The 19,378-nt window shown below is 44.4% G+C and overlaps 1 protein-coding gene across 15 annotated transcripts in view; it reads right to left on the minus strand.

Annotated features, from left to right (window-relative positions):
- Window positions 1-19,378, minus strand: part of FARP2 (FERM, ARH/RhoGEF and pleckstrin domain protein 2) — a 270,101-nt gene that overhangs the window by 97,888 nt on the left and 152,835 nt on the right. For all 15 annotated transcript variants that reach the window (XR_010590399.1, XR_010590400.1, XR_010590401.1 and 12 more), the window contains exon 14: window positions 5,860-6,038. Coding sequence is in view for 12 of the 15 variants with exons in the window: in XM_065557154.1 (XP_065413226.1) it covers window positions 5,860-6,038 (179 nt within the window). In the remaining 3 variants the exon portion in view is untranslated. The remainder of the gene's footprint in view (window positions 1-5,859; window positions 6,039-19,378) is intronic.

Genomic DNA, 19,378 nt, shown 5'->3' on the forward strand with positions numbered 1-19,378 from the left:
CTTCAGTTTTATCAATGCCACTTGTCCAGTGTCAAAAAACCACTGAAACAATCACTTTGTTTCACTATATTTGGAGTCAGTTTCTTCCAAACCCCAAACTGCTATTTAAAAAGGGGGGGGGGGGGGAATGGGAATGGACACTGAAGCAGGACGGACGGAAATGATGAAAACAGATTTTCTGTGGTTGCAACAAATCAAAAGTCAAGTTGGCTTAAACACATATATTATTAAAAAATTCTTAAATAATACTGAAGGTCTGATCACATTTCAAGTTAAGACACCACTTTGTCCTTAACTCACTTTGCTGTGTGCCCACAATTCTCAATTTATGTAAACTAGTATAGCTCCATTGAAATAATGGAGCTATGCCACTTTACATCAGCTGAGAACCTATTTATCTTTTTGTCCCTCTTAACAGTATTACAGCTTTAAAATTATTTCCCCCTTTTTTTTTACATATATACCAAGTAAAAGAAGAAAGGTTCCCTTTACTAAAAAATAAAATCAGTTGCATTATTTCAGGTAACCCCATTTCAATTAATTCTACTGGTATAAAAGTATCAAGGGGCACTGAACCTCTAGAGAATCTCAGAGTTATTAAAATTATGGCACCAGAAAAGCATACGCATTCCACCCTATACTGTACATCACATAGCCTCACTACTATCCTGTTGTACTGCAGGCAGGCACCAGGAGCACAGAGAGGACCATATGGGTGCAACAGAAGTAAATGCTTTATTGGCTATAGCCCAGAAGTGATAAACAACAGCTGGCACTACTACTGGGATTAGTGAGCCCTATGGCAATGATTGGAAGCACCTTCCAATACAATTGCACAGATGACTTCTATGTATATATAACATACCAGATTTGATGTGTTAATACTGCACTCGTGCAAAACATTTTAATGGCTTGTCAGAAAGTCATTCTTAGGTACACTCTTCGATGGGCCCATCCCACAACGTTATTTCTTCCAAATACTTGTCTAGCTCTTTTTTAGGTTGTTTTGTGTTTGTTGCTCCCGGTAGTGGTTTATTTTAGGTCTTGACTCCTACTGATGTAAATAAATTCCCAAGTTCTTGTAATTTCTAATACCCTTACTCCAGTTCAGTAGTGCTTTCCTCCAGGAGTCATCCCATTAAACTTCAATGGGATCACTTGCGGAATAAGAAACTAGTCAATGTGAATAAGGCATCAGAAACTGGTCCTTTGGGAGCTTTACTTTAGACACCTATAACCATCTTGTATAATTTTACCTGACATTAACCTAAAGAGCCTTATTTTATCAATTTTCTATTCCCTTCAAAAGGCAGTATAACCTCAGTGGGGCTCCCTCTCATAAATAGTCTTTCCACAGTATACCATAGCTTCTCTAACCTTTCTGAAGAACTGAGATCTCATAGTTCCTGTAACATTCTGACTCCCTTCTGTTGTGCTTTTTTTCCTTTCTAAAAATATTCTATTTATAAACAGGTTGAACAATACATCACATTTCAAATGTGGCCTAATTCTTTATAGATCGCTAGAATAATTTCTGCTAAGAGAAACAAGATGCCATTTTGTACAAACCAGTCATCTTCACGATTCCCCTCTTTAAATTACAGGTAAAAATTGTGCTAGAGGTGTTCACTTCTAACCATCACTGTCATAGTTACTGTGAGTGCTCAATATACCACTGAACACAATTAGGACTGTAAGCTTATAGGAGTAAATTTTAGGTCATGGATTTGTCAAAGCAAAAAAAGTCAGAGTGACAATTGTGAGCTTAAAGCCACTTAGGGACATGCAAACTACACATAGGGTGCTCCTAGGAATGGTTGTGTGATGTCAGCAATGTATGCAGCGTAGGTGACAAAGGCAGTGGCAAAAGGAGTACCAGATGGAACAGCCTGCCTATGACCTCTGTAGCAATGATACTGCTGTGCTGTGAGCTTCTGCACAGCTGGTCCCTCGAGCCCTGCTGACCAGACAGCTCTGCTCCACTTCTCTCAATGCTGGTCTCCCAGCAGCTGCCACTTACCTCATCTACAGGCTGCTACAGGTCCTGTCTTGGCCACCCAACCTACCTATGGGAGGTTCTTTGAGCCTCCAGGCACCTTTCTTTCCTTTGCAATTCTCCCCACTCCACTCCACCCCCAGCCCTACTAGAAGCGTTTTCAAGCCTGCTGTGGTCTCAATGGAAAGACAGAAGAACCTGGGTAAGTGCATAAGAAAGGAAAACTGAGCATGTGGGGGAAGAGAATGGTTTGGACAGGAGAAGTGAAGGAAGAATAGAGATGGAGATGTCAGGGAAGGAGGAAAGATGGAGGGGGATAATGCAGGTGCCTTCCAAAATTATTATATGCCAGCACTAATTTGGAGGATGATAAATGAATGCGAGGAAGAGACAATACTTGGAGAGCAACAACATTGTTAATACTGAAAGATATATTGTTCAGATGAGAAGGGGCAGGACAGGATAAGTAACTTATATGTACAGGAAGGAAGCAGTGAAATGAGGAGATCGGTGAGACCACTCTAGATGAGGTAGAATTGTTTCATTTTGAGATTAAATGCAATAAAGGAAATAAGTTTACAGAGGAGCTTGCTATAAGATGCTTCATCAGAAGGAGCAACAGAAAAATCAGCAAAAATTAAAAAGCTATGCAAAAGGAACATAATGGTATTAATAAGAGATTTCAATTATTTGAACACAAACTGGGACACAAGAAGTGGAAGAAATAAATCAAACAGGCTTTTAGACAGGGCAATAAATATAAGAGATGCTATTTTTTTAGTCTCTGCTTTATGCTTAATCATACAGGGCAGGTAGAGAGGCCACTATCTGTCAAAGATGTTAGTCAGTTGATTGATGTATATACATAACACCCACAGGCTGGCCTATATATCCACTATCTTTACCTGAGCAGCAGCCAATTCAGAATCCAACTGAGGAGGAAGGAAGTTCAGAGAGAGGAAAAAAACAACATGCTAATTTTTCTGCAGGGGAAGAAACGGATGGGGAAGGAAATTGGGGCTTCTTTCCTGGAAAATATTTTAAAAGTGAATGATCTTTGGAAGCACCTTATGAGCATGATAAATGTGATACTCATTCTCTTCTTTCCTTTTGTTTTAGGGCTTGTCTACACTACAAAATTAAGTTGACTTGATCTATTTTGACCTTGAGCCTCCAAATTAATTAAGTCGATTGTGTGTGGCCACACCAAGCTCATTGTCTCGATGGAGTGCGTCACTAGCAGCGCCTGCATCGATGCACAAAGCATTGTGGGTAGCAATCCCAAAGTGCAACTTGCCACAGTGTGCTTTGGGAAGTTTGTGCAATGCCTCATGAGACCAATACATTGTCACAGGGGAGAATGGGAATATTGCATCGGCATCCCATAATGCACTGTCCTCCCTCCCTTGTATCAATGGCAAACAACCCAGTGGTTTTCGCGCCTTAAAACCACTGCGCGTACTCCATGCTTCTGGGGTTATGGCGCCTGCTCAGTTGTGCACTCTTGCTGTGAGCATCTCAAACACCTTGTGGTTTCTCCTGCAGTATTTCCAGAGCCAAAGTAGGGTCCACCACACGGAACATAGCGATGTCCTGCAAGCAGCTCTGCTGCAAGCCATTGACAAAAACAATTCACAGTTGCTGCTGGCAGTCACAGAGCAGCTGCACTCTGTTCAGCGCCATTTCTGGTCCCGTGAAACAAGCACCAGACCCATGTTTCTTCCTGTAAGCCAGGTAATTAAGGCCCTCACTATTGTTTTTGCCCTCCTTCATGCACTGACTAGCTCTCCTCATTATTGACAAGATCAAAGTTATCCAACTTTCTTCTGTCTCCTCTAACTCTATTATTATTTGTATTGTAGTAGCTCCAAACATAGTGTTAGGTGCTATACGAACATAAAACAAAAAGATGGTCTCTACCCTGAAGAACTTAGAATCTGAGTTCTCTTCCTAGAACGTTCCTCATACCCACCCTCCACTCTTCTTCTCTCCCCTTTACCTTATAAGGCGCAGCTGTAGTAAGTGCCTGTCATTAGTACTGAGTATCTCATTCTGTTCATATCTGCTCCATTCTGCGTACCCCAATAGGTAGAGAGGGGTGCACCCATCCTAGATAGAACAAGGGCATATGGTGTGGAACCAGCATGCGGAGAACTTACACAGTGCCTGCAGCAGCAATGGCAGGATGATGATGTGTGGCTTCCTTGCCACTACAAACATTTCCAAGCTAAAATTTAGCTTGGGGTGGGGGGTGGTGTTGCTCCACTTTATCTTCTTTTTGAGTTCATTTTCTAACCTTTATACGTCTCTGAATGCTCCCTTTCAAGAGTCTTTAACATTTCAGTTGTCTTTTAAAATAAATATTTATAAGAAGCAAAAAAGGTATTTATTACTCTAGATAGCGTACCAACCCTCACCTAATGCCCTTTACACTGCAGAGCAGACATGGTAATGACATCTTTTAAACTGTCCTTCAGGTGCCAACTACCGCGCTATTTCTATTTTCCCTCTCAAATCCTATTGTTCTTTCCCCATCACTGAGCCTCTTTCCTTTTCCAGAAATCCAATTCAAGTGCCAAAAAAGAGTTAACACTGCAGTTCTGCAAGCACATGGTGCCACATGAAAGCAATGAGAAACTAAGGGCTACTGAACATTTTCACCAAGTGTTTTGTAATTTAGAGAAATGCTGGGGAAGACTTCCATTTACTAAAATTAAATCATTGCACAAGTAAAGGTAACTATGATTTTAAAATACAAGACAATATGTAGCATATAAAAACTTAAGTTACACATTCATGCCCTGATATTTCTATAAAATTACAGCAGCACTCATAAGCATCAACACATTTATATTCATATTCCCATTGTAAGTCTCCATCTTCCAGGTATTCATAAATAGCCTGTAAAAATTTACCATGAAACTTAAGGTCTCATCCTGGATAAGTTTCATTTTAAGAAATTATTTTCAGGAGGAAACTGAAGCTTTAGAACTCTCAGAAGTTGACCATGCTTAAAATCAATTAGCAACAAAAATTCATCCCAAGGCTTAAAAACTTTTTAAAATGAGTTTCAATCCAAAGGGAATGCAAATTGTTGAGATATTACACTTTTGAAAAAATGAGGTATATGTGACAGAAATGGAAAAAGACTGAGTGCCACTATAATATTTTTTATATATATATATATACACACACACACACACACGTCACAATTGTTTTATTATTTCCTTTTATATATGATGTGCCTGCCATAAAACTGAGTTCAGCTCAATATTTAAAAAAAACAAAGTAATTATTAGCTGATACAGTGTCAAAAACTGTCCACGCTCCAACCTTCAAAAATAACTGAAAGCTCCTCACTCTAACCTCAGCTTCTAATAAAGCCTAAGTAGTTTTTGCCACATGCCCCGTACGTTAACAGATTTTAGCTCGGTGGCCCTGTCCACCTTGGGAAATTAAATCAGGTTAGAACAAATTTTTAACTAACATGACATTAAGCACTTAGTGTAGACAAGGACTGTCCAATCAGTTGGCAGTGTTAAATACAACACTGTGCATAGACAAGGATTATGCTGTGCTTAACAACACACACACACACTTACGCAACATGCATACTCGACTCCAACAGCAGCAATGAGGACTATCCTGGCATGAGGTTCTAATGCAAGAGACTCCGGGACCCCAGGGTCAACATACTCCCACTGAATTTTCATTGTAGGAGCTTGCAAACACTAAGTTCGTATTAGCACAAAATATCGTTAATAGGAACAAAGAATATACAGAGAACTGCATCAGAATCCATGCTAAGTCAATACCATGCTCCTCACTCATTGCTTAGGTTCTCTGTAATGCCATTGCCTTACCTTGTGTTTTACTTCCTCTTCCTCTTCTACCCGGGCACTGCCAGCATCGCTCAGGACAGGACTCAGAAGAGGAGATGAACCCTGGACAGCTGGGTTCAAATTCATCTGAAATGTGGGGTTCAAGCTCTGTGGACTCTTCAATGTGAAGGAAGAGAGCTGAGGGTGGTCCATTGAGAGGCCTAGAATTGGAGAAGGAAGGGAAGATGGATTGGGAAATGAAAAAGATATGTTATGACAATGGTTCATCTAAAAAAGCCCACTTGCCTACCAGCAATGCAAACATTATTAGCCAATAACTGTAATCTTAAATTACTTCAAAAATGCCAAAGAAACTGGTACACAAAATTTTCAAGCAGATTGAAATCTCTTGGAATAATTGAGTAATCTATACAATTGAGCTATTAGCTGGCAAGATATAGTTTGAGCTATTGAACAGAAACTGGACAGGGACTAAAAATTGCTCAGTTCCCCCTTATTGTGTTAAATAGTGATCACTACAGATTACTTTTACAGAAGAGTACATTTTTACATTTTCCTTTTTTAAAATTAGAATTCTCTTTAGCCCCACAGAGAAGCTAGGACATGTTATTGTAGTAAGTATTCCTTCAGAAAGCAATCAAATGTCCAGAAAGTAGGGAGCAAAGGGAGGTGGGGGAGGAAGGAATGGAAAAATCTTTCATGAATTCAAAATTTGTGGAATATCTGATCTCAATATCTGCGTTTCTGGAGGTGGGGAATATGTTGCTAGACACACAGGGACCACATACTATATTCCCCCTTTGGCTCTCTAAATCTACAAAATGTGTTAAATATTTGAGCTAAATGTTTTACTGGCTTCAACAAATGAAAGTGATCTTGTAACACTGCAGCATACAGAATTTTTAGCTAGGTAGAAGAGAATCTTGTAGCATTCTTCAGTAATTCAAAGGGATGAATGGCACAGGAGGCAAATAACTAGACAAAGATGCTTTGCTCTAGCAGATTTATTTTGCGAGGGCAAAAAAATAAAGACAGGGACATGTGTTATTCAAATCATCATGACCACAATTTTTCAGACAAAGTAAAACGTTGTTTTCCTAAACCCTCCCTCTGATGAGTCAAGCTCTGTAGGACTAGACCTTTGAACCAGTTCTAAGCACTCATCATAGAATCATAGGACTGGAAGGGACCTTGAGAGGTCATCTAGTCCAGTGCCCTGCACTCATGGCAGGACTAAGTATTATCTAGACCATTCCTGACAGGTGTTTGTCTAACCTGCTCTTAAAAAGCTCCAATTATGGAGATTCCACAACCTCCCTGGGCAATTTATTCCGGTGCTTAATCACCCTGACAGTTAGGAAGTTTTTCCTAATGTCCAACCTAAACCTCCTTTGCTGCAACTTAAGCCCATTGCTTCTTGTCCTAACCTCAGAGGTTAACAACAACAATTCTTCTCCCTCTTCCTTGTAACAACCTTTTATGTTCTTGAAAACTGTTATCATGCCCCCTCTGAGTCTTCTCTTTTCCAGATTAAACAAACCCAATTTTTTCAATCTTCCCTCATAGGTCATGTTTTCTATACCTTTAATCATTTTTGTTTCTCTTCTCTGGACTTTCTCCAATTTGTCCACATCTTTCCTGAAATGTGGCACCCAGAACTGGACACAATACTCCAGTTAAAGATGTAATGCTTTCCATCCCCAAAGTGCTCTACAAACATTAACCTATGCTTGCAACACCCCACTGTGGTAAGTAGGTATTATTATTTGTTTTACAGATAGGAAAAGGGGCTAAGAAACTTGCCCAAGGCCACATGGCGAATCAGTGATAGTTAAGAATTAGAACCCAGGAGTTCCTTTCTCCGAAACTTGTGTTCAGTCCATTAGACCAAACTGCCTCAGAGCTGCTACTGGAACAATGGGCTGTATAGCAAGTGCTCGTTCCTCCAAAGACACAGCTCAATCGCTCTTCTGAAACGTGCTTGAACGTACACAATGTTCTCTATATGATAATCTATCTTTCCCATTATAAACCCCTATTTTCAGGGGATTACATGTTGTCAGTATAAAACAGATTCCAGGTTGACACCAGTTAATGCTCCTCTCCACACTGGCACTCCCACTCCAAAATCCACTTTGTATAATCTCAGCACATACTGTGACCTTTGTTATATTCAGCACTAGCTTTTCAGACAGATTCTCTTCCTGTAGTCAGATTACTAAAATCATTAAAAAAAACACCCTACACTATATGCATTCAAAAATATCAGCCCACAGGAACAGAACTGTAAATGAGACACCCAATATCTTTTAACAAAAAATAAAAAGCAGAGATTAACTGATTGAAGGAGAGCCAGTTATGAGCTTTTTGATATACTTTTGGCAAGAGATGGTTGCTGTTTGATTGGCTCAGGAGCAAAACCACTTAATTGCGTGGCTGCAGCATGACAATGATGAGGAAGCAAATGCGTATTTTCACATTGACAAACGCAGGAAGCTAAACGCCATTGCACTCGGTCACCTGGAAGAGATTCAGATTATCAAGGCTGTAAAGTTAACTATTAACATACTTCAGCAAAATCATTATCAAGTGTCTATTGTTTCTGCCTGTGTATTTTCTCATTTCAATTGCTTTTAGTCTAGCAGACCTAACACACAGGAAAGTACGAATAGCTAACATTTTGTTTTTACATATGAAAATACTGCAGGGAAAATAGTTTACTAGAAGTTTGCCTTTATATATGAATGAAGGAAGTTAAAATGAGATGGAAAATAATTACCCTTTTTAACATTAAAAAAGTGCCATAGAAATCAAAGACTTCCTATGTACTCAGAAATTAGCACCAAGCAGCTGCAACTGTTCCAAATATTGTGGTCTCAACTACTTCAATGGAAGCAATAATATTCAGAGACAAGGGGAGAATGAGGTATAATTTCCTGCAGCCTATTTCAATGAGTTGTTCCAGTATTGACTCATGTTACCAGCTCAAAATATGGGGAGAAACCCAGGAAATTCATCTAAATAGACATTTGTTCTTCTTTATTTGATTTCAAATATTATTTTTCTTGACATCAATGTAAGATTATGAAAATCAGAGGCATATTCAACTAATTAAGTCTGAAAATATATACATTCAAAAATGTAGGTACCTGGTATTTTCTTTCAAGTCTGATTTTTAGAAAATGGATAAACTAGGTCTAAATAATGAAAGGTTTCAGAGTAGCAGCCGGGTTAGTCTGTATCCGCAAAAAGAAGAACAGGAGGACTTGTGGCACCTTAGAGACTAACAAATTTATTAGAGCATAAGCTTTCGTGGACTACAGCCCACTTCTTCGGATGCATATAGAATGGAACATATATTGAGGAGATATATATACACACATACAGAGAGCATAAACAGGTGGGAGTTGTCTTACCACCTCTGAGAGGCCAATTAATTAAGAGAAAAAAAACTTTTGAAGTGATAATCAAGCTAGCCCAGTACAGACAGACAGTTAGATAACAAGTGTGAGAATACTTACAAGGGGAGATAGATTCAATGTTTGTAATGGCTCAACCATTCCCAGTCCTTATTCAAACCGGAGTTGATTGTGTCTAGTTTGCATATCAATTCTAGCTCAGCAGTCTCTCGTTGGAGTCTGTTTTTGAAGTTTTTCTGTTGTAATATAGCCACCCGCAGGTCTGTCACTGAATGACCAGACAGGTTAAAGTGTTCTCCCACTGGTTTTTGAGTATTTTGATTCCTGATGTCAGATTTGTGTCCATTAATTCTTTTGCGTAGAGACTGTCCGGTTTGGCCAATGTACATGGCAGAGGGGCATTGCTGGCACATGATGGCATATACCAATGTGCGATTGCACAGGATGTGAGAGCATAATTTTATTTATTATATCTAAAGCACGAGCAAATGGAGTTTTTTGCATGCTTGTACATGCATCCTAGTTTCATAATGCATCCCCCATTCCTGCTTTATATTAAAAGAAAAACTGCAATGAGTAATTGCTCATTCTTAGCGTCGTGTGTTCTGGCTTGATGTAGAAGATTAAAGAGGCTCTGTCAACTAGATATCAAAATCTGCCTTTCTTAAGTAAAGTAATTCTCTTGTAATATCCATGGATACTGATGCCTGCTTTTTAGGGTGGGAATACTTCAGTGGGCCATCATCTGCCCAGAACAGAAACCAGACAAACACTTTGAACTTATTGCCACCAACTTATAAATATTTGAAAATACATACAATACACAAAAGGCTGCTTAAAGTGTGGTTCTTCTCTTAAAAGTGACTGTGCAAAAATAGCACCCTCAACAGATAAGTTTTCTGTGTGCATTCAGAGCCATTTGTCACGTTAGTGACAAAAATATATTTATATTATTTTTTCCCTCTAGTCAGCTGTGTAAGCTTCTACAGCTTTGAAGAGGGTGAGCCCAGTTCTATTTCTTCTCACACGTCAGAGTTCAGAAACTTCTAGTTACTAGGGCCAAATTCTGCCCTTTGTTACAAATTGGTATCCCCATTAAAAAGAATGAGGTTGTCCAGGTCTGAGGGTAGAACCTGGGCTACAGAATTATTATATCTGGCCTACAAATGCTGCACAAGCCAAAAAACACAGTTTGGCTTCCAGAACTGTAAACTCAGGCTAGGATCTGACAGTTAAAAGTCTTTTGACATGCAAGCAGAGCTCATTTGATTCGGAGTCACTGAGACACAATGTAGATGGAAAGCCTATGATGCCATTTTACAGTTATTTTTCAGAGTAGCTCTCCACTCAAAGATCCCAAACTAAAATCACAAATAAATACATTTTAAAACCATATATTTGAATGTGTTTCTTGACATAGATATAAAAATAAATAATTTGGGATCTGTAGATTCGGGATGTGTAGATTACATTCTGAAAACATTCTACACTTCAAGAGATTACTAACACCTAAAGTAATGTAAGGAAGGCAGTGAATTCAGGCTCTTTAATTGCTGAGGTGTTAATGAGATCATCAGAAGCTGCAGAGGAAGCAAAAGACAGTTACCTTTTCGTAACTGGTGTTCTTCGAGATGTGTTGCTCATGTCTATTCCACAACAGGTGTGCATGCTTGCCATGTGCACCAGTGCCAGAAGTTTTTCCCCCAGCAGTACCCGTGGGGGGGGGGGGGGGGGGGGGGAGGAAGAGATCAGGAACATATGGCCAACGGTTCATACAGGGGCCCCATAAGACGAACCAGCACAGATTCAGGTCCCACTGTGGGACCAGGGGTTTAGAATACGGGTAAAGCTGGTCCAAACCCTTAAGGAGCCGCCCGGTCATAGCATAGGAGAACACAGTGTGTCCTTGCACCGGGGGATGGAAGGCCAATATGGCTACCAGGTGCATGCTGACGAGGCCGCCAGGCCCTGGGCGGAGGAGGTAATCAAGGATAAACTGTATCAGGGTGGCTGTTGGGGACACCCCTTGGTCCGCCACCCACCTAGAAAACCGAGACCACTTCGCCATGTAGGAGCGGTGTGTGGAGGGCAGTCTACTTTCAAGGAGGATGCGCTGAACCTGTTCTGAGCATGTCCTTTCCTCACCACCTAGCCACTGAACAGCCACGCTGTGAGGTGAAGAGCTGCCAGGTTGGGGTGGAGGCGGCAGCTCTGGTCCTGAGAGAGCAGGTCTGGGTGGAGCGGCAAACAGCCACGGTGGAGCCACCGCCAGGCCCTAGAGGGTCTTGTACGAGTGCTGCCTGGGCCACGCCGGGGCAATGAGGAGGACCCTGGCTTTATCCATCTTTATTTTCTCCAGGACCCTGCCAATCAGAGGGAATGGGAGAAAAGCGTCGAGAAGCTGGCCTGACTAGAATAGGATAAAGGCATCAGAGATAGCACCCTTCCCTAGGCTCCCCCTGGAGCAGAACCAGGGGCATCATCGGTTCTGCCAGTTCGCAAACAGGTCCACCTGGAGAGTTCCACACCTTCAGAAGAGCTGGTGGGCCACTTCCAGGTGTAGAGACCACTCGTGCTGAGAGGAAAAGTCTCTACTCAAGCGATCCGCCCTCACGTTCCGGGCACCCAGCAGGTGAAAGGCTTTTAGGTGGATGTCGTGGACTATACAGAAGTCCCACAGACTGAGGGCTTTGTGGCAGAGGATTGAGCCCTGCCTTGCCTGTTGATATAGAACATTGAGGCCATGATGTCCGTGAGGACCCTGACTACCTTGCCCTTTAGGTGCAAGCAGAAGGCTATACACGCCAGATGCACCGCCCTGAGTTCCTTGACGTTTATATGAAGGGTCAGGTCTTGCAGAGACCACAGGCCTTGGGTCTGAAAATTCCTCACATGGGCCCCCCAGCCCAGGTCCGATGCATCAGACACCAGCTCCAACAATGGGGCCCTGTACCTGAATGGGAGCTCTTGGTCCGCCCCAAGCAACATGCTCCACCACCGCAGGGAGGTGATCACCGAGTTCAGCACGGTGAGGACCTTGTCCATTCTGTCCGTGGCCTGGGAGACCTTCGAGGCCAGCCAGAGCTGGAGGGGCCTCATCCTGAGTCTGGCATGGCGGACCACATATGTGCATGCCGACATGTGACCTAGCAGCTGCAGGCAAGCCCTGACTGTCGTCACCGGGAACCTTGCAATGAACCAATGAGCCCTTTCAGGGTCTCAAACCTGTCGGGGGGTGGGGTGGGGGGGAGAGAGAGGCCCTTGCCGACATTGCATCCAGGAGCACCCCGATAAACTCTATGCATTAGACAGGGACTAACGTGGACTTGGTGTTGTGTACCAACAGGCCCAGGGTGGTGCATGTGGACAAGAGGAGTGCCACATGATCCCTCACCTGCGATCGGGAGGTGCCCTTGACCAGCCAGTCGTCCAGATAGGGGAATATCTGGACCCCCCGGCGCCTAAGGTAGGCCGCTACCACCCACATGCACTTTGTAAAGATCCTGGAGGCAGTGGACAGACCAAACGGGAGGACCATGAATTGGTAGTGATTCTGTCCCACCACAAAACGGAGGAAGTGCCTGTGCCCTTCGAATATGTGGATGTGGAAGTACGTGTCCTGTAGAATGAGGGCAGCGTACCAGTCCCCAGGATCCAGGGAGGGGATGATGGAGGCCAGGGAAACCATGCGGAACTTGAGTTTCACCATGTACTGGTTCAGGCCACGCAGGTCCATGATGGGCCTGAGCCCCCCTTTGGCCTTCGGGATAAGGAAATAACAGGAGTAATACCCCTTGCCCAGAAACTCCTTGGGCACCACCTCTAACGCTCCTAGTTCCAGGAGCCGCCCAACCTCCTGCTCGAGCAGAGTCTCGTGCGATGGGTCCCCCAAGAGGGACAGGGGAGGGGGCGGTTGGGCAGGGAGGAGGTAAACTGAAGGGTGTAACCTCGGGAGATGGTGTTGAGGACCCACCGGTCCGAGGTGAGCAGCGACCATTCCGGGAGGAAAGCGCACAATCGATTAGAAAAAGGGAGCTTTATTGGGGGTGGATCCCTGCTGAGAACTGGTGGGGTACCCCGAGCGTTCCATCAAAAACGCCTTTTACCCACCTGCTTGCCCTTAGAGGACCCAGGCTGGGGGGCAGGCTGAGTCTGCCTTTATGGGTGTTTTCTATAGTCCCACACTTCTTCTCGGCGGCTTCGTACTTCGGGAAGGCGTCCTGGGCAAGCCGCAGAAGGCTCCCGAAGTTGGGTTTTGCTGGAGCAGGGATATAGAGGCCCAAGGTCTGGAGGGTCATGCCATGCAACCTCGTCTCTGTTTCCTCAGCAAACAGAGCCTTCCCGTCGAAAGGGAGATCCTGCATTGACGACCGCGCTTCGCTGGATAGCCCAGAGAGCAGGAGCCATGACACCCATCTCATGGACACCGCTGAGGCCATGGACCGTGCGGCCGTGTCCGCTGCATCTGAAGCGGCCTGCAGGGATGCCCTTGCGACCGCTACCCCTTCCTCCACAAGCACCTTAAACTCCTTTTAATCATGCTCCCAGAGGGAGTCCTTGAACTTGGGGAGGGATCCCCAGAGATTAAACTCGTAGCGACCGAGGAGAGCCTGATGGTTTGCTACTCTTAGCTGCAAGGTTGACGATGAACAAACTTTTCTCCCGAAAGCATCCAGCCTCCGAGAGTCTTTGTTCTTAGGGGTCGGGGCTGGCTGCTCCTGCCGTTCCCTGTGGTTGACCGACTCGACCACCAAGGAGTTGGGAGCCAGGTGGGTATACAAATACTCGTGCCCCTTAGTGGGTACAAAGTACTTGCGTTCTGCCTTCTTAGAGATGGGAGCCAACAAGGCTGGTGTTTGCCACAGGGCATTTGAAATTCTTGCTACCCCTTCATGGACCGGCAAGGCCACCCTGCCCGGTGCCGAGGGGAAACAGCATATTGAACAGGGAGTCCGAGGGCTCCTCCATCTCCTCGCTGCCACCCTTTTTAGAGAGGTCTTGGTGGGCCCAGTAGTCCTCCTGCAGGACAAAGGGGGTGGGGCCGCAGTCAGCTCCTCCAGACGGGGCAAGGAGGCCGGTGTGGTGCTTTGGGTGTCAGCCGGCACCGGAGGATCCACCACCTGGTCGGATTCTGGGCATGGTGCTGATAACACTGGTCTCACCGACTCCTTTCTTGGCTGTCTAGGGATGGAGGTCAGTGGTGCTTCCGACGCACTGGCCACCGAGCGAGTCCCCACCGGGGGCTGCACCGGAGGCCACCGTGCCCACTGGAACCACTGGGCCGGACACGACACTCGATGCCACTGCACTTGCTGAGGCACTGGTGGGGCCGGCTGTTTGGGCTAGCTAGCCTGGCCTGTATACAGATGGCTGTAAGCGGAGGCCGGGCTGGCGTACGACCCACTGCTGCCTCTGGATCAGGAGTAATGGCGGTGCCGGGATCTGCGTTAGCCACGGGACCGTGATCTTGAGGCGGAGGAACGGCACCGACGGTAGTAGCTGCTCCACAAACAGCTTCGACGGGCAGACCCGCGACAGTGAGACGCCGGTGATCAATGCCCAGGGCCACGGTGCCTTGGCAGAGACTTGGAGCGGGAGTCCGAGCGGGAACTCCTTGTGATGCGACCGACTGTGGTACCTCCTTCGAGACGAGGACCGTTGGTGACGTCCGCCATGGTCCCATCGATATTCGCTCTGCGAAGACGAGCGGTGCCGGGAGTCCCGGTCGGACGGCACCCTCCAGAGACAGTCTGGCCGGCGTAGAGGGCGATCCACATGGACTGAGCCCTGAACAGTCGCTGGGCAGTGAGCGGTGTCGGTAACATTCCCTCGACCGCGACCGGTACCAGGCTAGTGGTGACTGTGGCAACCCCGGTGGCGGCTTGCCCCTGGAGCGTGGGGCCAAGATCAGCGGAACTCCAGGCACTGGCACGGACATGACGTCCCTGGCCGCCTGGAGGGCTTCAGGCTTAGATGGCATCCAGACATCTGGAGAGGCCTGCTCCGAAGGGGCCAGGCTACTCTGCTCAACGTGAGTCGGAGGCCTAGGGCCCGATGGGGATCGAGGGCTACCCGACATGGGCCTAGCCTCTGTCCCAGACTTCCCTTGGTGCCATTGCGAAGAGGGAGTCTTTCCGGTCTTCTTGGCATGCCCCGTGGAAGGGGAGTGGTGTCGACTGGTCAATGGTACCGGAGGGTCTCTGGGTACCAACGCCGCGGTGCCGGGTACCGGTTCGGAGTGGTGTACCAGGGTCGAGGCCAGTGCCGACTCCATCAGGATGGCCCAGAGCCTAATGTCCCTTTCTTTTTTGGTCCAGGGCTTGAACGAATTGCAGATCTTGCACCTTTCGCTGATATGGGGGTTGCTCCTAAGCAGCGCAGACAGTCCGCGTGCGGGTCACTCCTTGGCATAGAACACCTACAAGAGCCCCGGCCCAGGCTCACTAACTAACTAAACTAACCGAAATAGCTAACTGACTACAGGTACTAATGAAGGAACAAACAGTTCTGGGGACAAGCTGCTGTAACGCTGGAGCTGAGCAGTTCCAACGCACCTTCACTGGCGGCAAGAAGGAACTGAGGGTGGAGGGAGCATGCAGCTCCCCTTATACTGCGCCAGGCAGGTGCCATTCCAGGGGTAACGGGGGGGGGGGCTCCCCTCTCCACGGGTACTCCTAGGGGGAAAACTTCTGGCACTGGTGCACGTGGCAAGCACGCACACCTATTGTGGAATACACATGAGCAATCACTCGAAGAAGAACACTGAAATTGTTTTGGCAGACAATAACTTTTTCAATTCACCATTAAAAGGCAGTGCCCCACTGTGTTTAAACCAGTGTTTCTCAACCCTTTTGATACAAGGGAATGGCTTGCTGCTTTCCTAAACTGTCTCAGAGAGATGTGAGGGACAGACGTCGGTCCACAAACCGGTCATTGAGAAACACTGGTCTAAACAACCAGAGGACATATAGTGCACTATGCTTTCCCTTTAACTATTCATTGCTTATTTTTCCCCTCTTTTCATTCCACTAATAGCATTTTTAATGTGATTTTACATGTGAATTTCTTTTAAGAAATATAGCGTGTGGAATAAAGTTTCACTTTGCACTACACCTCTACCCCGATATAACGCTGTCCTCGGGAGCCAAAAAATCTTACCGCGTTATAGGTGAAACCGCATTATATCGAACTTGCTTTGATCCATCGGAGTGCGCAGCCCTGCCCCCCCGGAGCACTGCTTTACCGCGTTATATCCTAATTCATATTATATCGGGTCGCGTTATATCGGGGTAGAGGTGTATTAGGATCTGATCCAAACACCACTGAAAGACTCCCACTGACTTCAGATGGGCTTTGGATCAATCCCTGAATACCTAAATAGTAAAGTATTATTTGAACAGTGACACCATTGTGCTAAGAGCACATTTTTATACACATTACACAACATCATGTAAGAACATAAGAACAGCAATACTGGGTCAGACCAAAGGTCCATCTAGCCCAATATCCTGTCTTGGGTCAGTGGCCAATGCCAGGTGCTCCAGAGGGAATGAACAGAATAGGTAATCAAGTGATCCGTCCCCTGTTGCCCATTCCCAGCTTCTGGCAAACAGAGGCTAGGGACACCATTCCTGCCCATCCTGGCTAATAGATTCATAGAGGATCGGTCCATCAATGGCTATCTAGTTCTTTTTTTAACCCTGTTATAGTCCTGGCTTTCACATCATCTCTGGCAAGGAGTTCCACAGGTTGACTGTGCGTAGTGTGAAAAAATATTTTCTTTTGTCTGTTTTAAACCTGCTGCCTATTAATTTCATTTGGTGGCACCTAGTTTGTGTTATGAGGAGGAATAAATAACACTTCCTTATTTACTTTCTCCAGGCCAGTCATGATTTTATAGACCTCTATCATATCCCCCCTTAGTCATCTCTTTTCCAAGCTGAAAAGTCCCAGTTTTATTAATCTCTCCTCATACAGCAGCCGTTCCATACGCCTAACCATTTTTGTTGCCCTTTTCTGAACCTTTTCCAAGTCCAATATATCTTTTTTGAAATGGGGCGACCACATCTGCACGCAGTATTCAAGATGTGGGCATACCACGGATTTATACAGCGGCAATATGATATTTTCTATCTTATTGATTCCCAACATTCTATTTGCTTTTTTGACTGCCGCTGCACATTGAATGGATATTTTCAGAGAACTATCCATAATGATTCCAAGATCTCTTTCATGAGTGGTAACAGCTAATTTAGACCCCATCATTTTATATATATAGTTGGGATTATGATTTCCAATGTGCATTACTTTGCATTTATCAACTTTGAATTTCATCTGCCATTTTGTTGCCCAGTCACCTAGTTTTGAGAGATCCTTTTGTAGCTCTTCACAGTCTGCCTGGGACTTAACTATCTTGAGTAGTTTTGTATCATCTGCAAATTTTGCCACCTCACTGTTTACCCCTTTTCCCAGATCATTTATGAATATGTTAAATAGGACTGGGCCCTGCACAGACTCCTGGGGTATACCACTATTTACCTTTCTCCATTCTGAAAACTGACCATTTATTCCTACCCTTTGTTTCTTATCTTTTAACTAGTTACCAATCCATGAGAGAACCTTCTTTACTATAGTTTCAACCAGTTTGCCTGGTACTGAAGTCAGGCTTACCGGCCTGTAACTGCCAGGGTCTCCTCCAGAGCGCTTTTTAAAAATTGGTGTCACATTAGCTATCCTCCCGTCATTTGGCACAGAAGCTTATTTAAATGATAGGTTACAGACTACCATTAGTAGTTCTGCAATTTCACATTTGAGTTCCTTCAGAACTCTTGGGTAAATACCATCTGGTCCTGGTGACTTACTGTTTAGTTTATCAATTTGTCCCAGAACCTTCTCTAATGACACCTCAATCTGGGACAGTTACTTAGATTTGTCACCTAAAAAGAATGGCTTGGGTTTGAGAATCTCACTCACATCCTCAACTGTGAAGACCGATGCAAAGAATTCATTTAGTTTCTCCGCAATGGCCTTGTCGTCCTTGAGTGCTCCTTTAGCATCTCGATCATCCAGTGGCCCCACTGGTTGTTTAGCAGGCTTCCTGCTTCTGATGTACTTAAAAAGTAATAGCAACATTTTTTTGAGTCTTTAGCTAGCTGTTCTTCAAATTCTTTTTTGGCCTTCCTAATAATATTTTTACACTTTGTTTGCCATAGTTTATGCTTCTTTCTACTTTCCTCATTTGGATTTAACTTCCACTTTTTAAAGGATGCCTTTTTGCCTCTCACTGCTTCTTTTACTTTGTTGTTTAGCCATGGTGGCTCTTTTTGGGTTCTCTGACTGTTTTTTAATTGGGGGTATAACATTTAAGTTGAGCCTCTATTATGGTATCTTTAAAAAGTTTCCATGCAGCTTGCAGGGATTTTACTTTTGGTGCTGTACCTTTTAATTTCTGTTTAACTAACCTTCTCATTTTTGTGTTGTTCCCCTTCCTGAAATTAAATGCTACAGTGTTGGGCCACTGTCATGTTTTTCCTGCCACAGGGATATTAAATTTAATTATATTATGGTCACTATTACCAAGCAGTCCAGCTATATTCACCTCCTGGACCAGATCCTGTGCTCCACTTAGGACTAAATCAAGAATTGCCTCTCCTTTTGAGGGTTCCAGGACCAGCTGCTCCAAGAAGCAGTCATTTAAGGTGTCAAGAAACTTTATCTCTGCATCCGTCCTGAGGTAACATCTACCCAGTCAATATGGGGATAGTTGAAATCCCCCATTATTATTATTAATTTTTTTTATTTTAACAGCCTCTCTAATCTCCCTGAGCATTTCCCAGTCACTATCACCATCCTGGTCAGGTGGTCTGTAACACTGGTCTACAATTTCTGAGAAGTCGTCTGCTTCAGAGATAAAATGTGCTATTTATTATGTATTTTGATGTGCTGAATTCAAGTATGACAATTAAAACAACTGATTGGCTACTGTTTCTAAGTACTTTAAGTTTTTACATTTTATGTCTATGTATATTGTGTAGATAGTAGAGTTTTAATCATAAATTGTAAACCTAGATCTTTTCATGTGTTTATGGTTGCTTTACATGATAATATTTCACCTGTCCTGT

Source organism: Chrysemys picta, chromosome 9 (genome assembly GCF_011386835.1).
Source record: "Chrysemys picta bellii isolate R12L10 chromosome 9, ASM1138683v2, whole genome shotgun sequence".
Lineage (NCBI taxonomy): Eukaryota > Metazoa > Chordata > Testudines > Emydidae > Chrysemys > Chrysemys picta.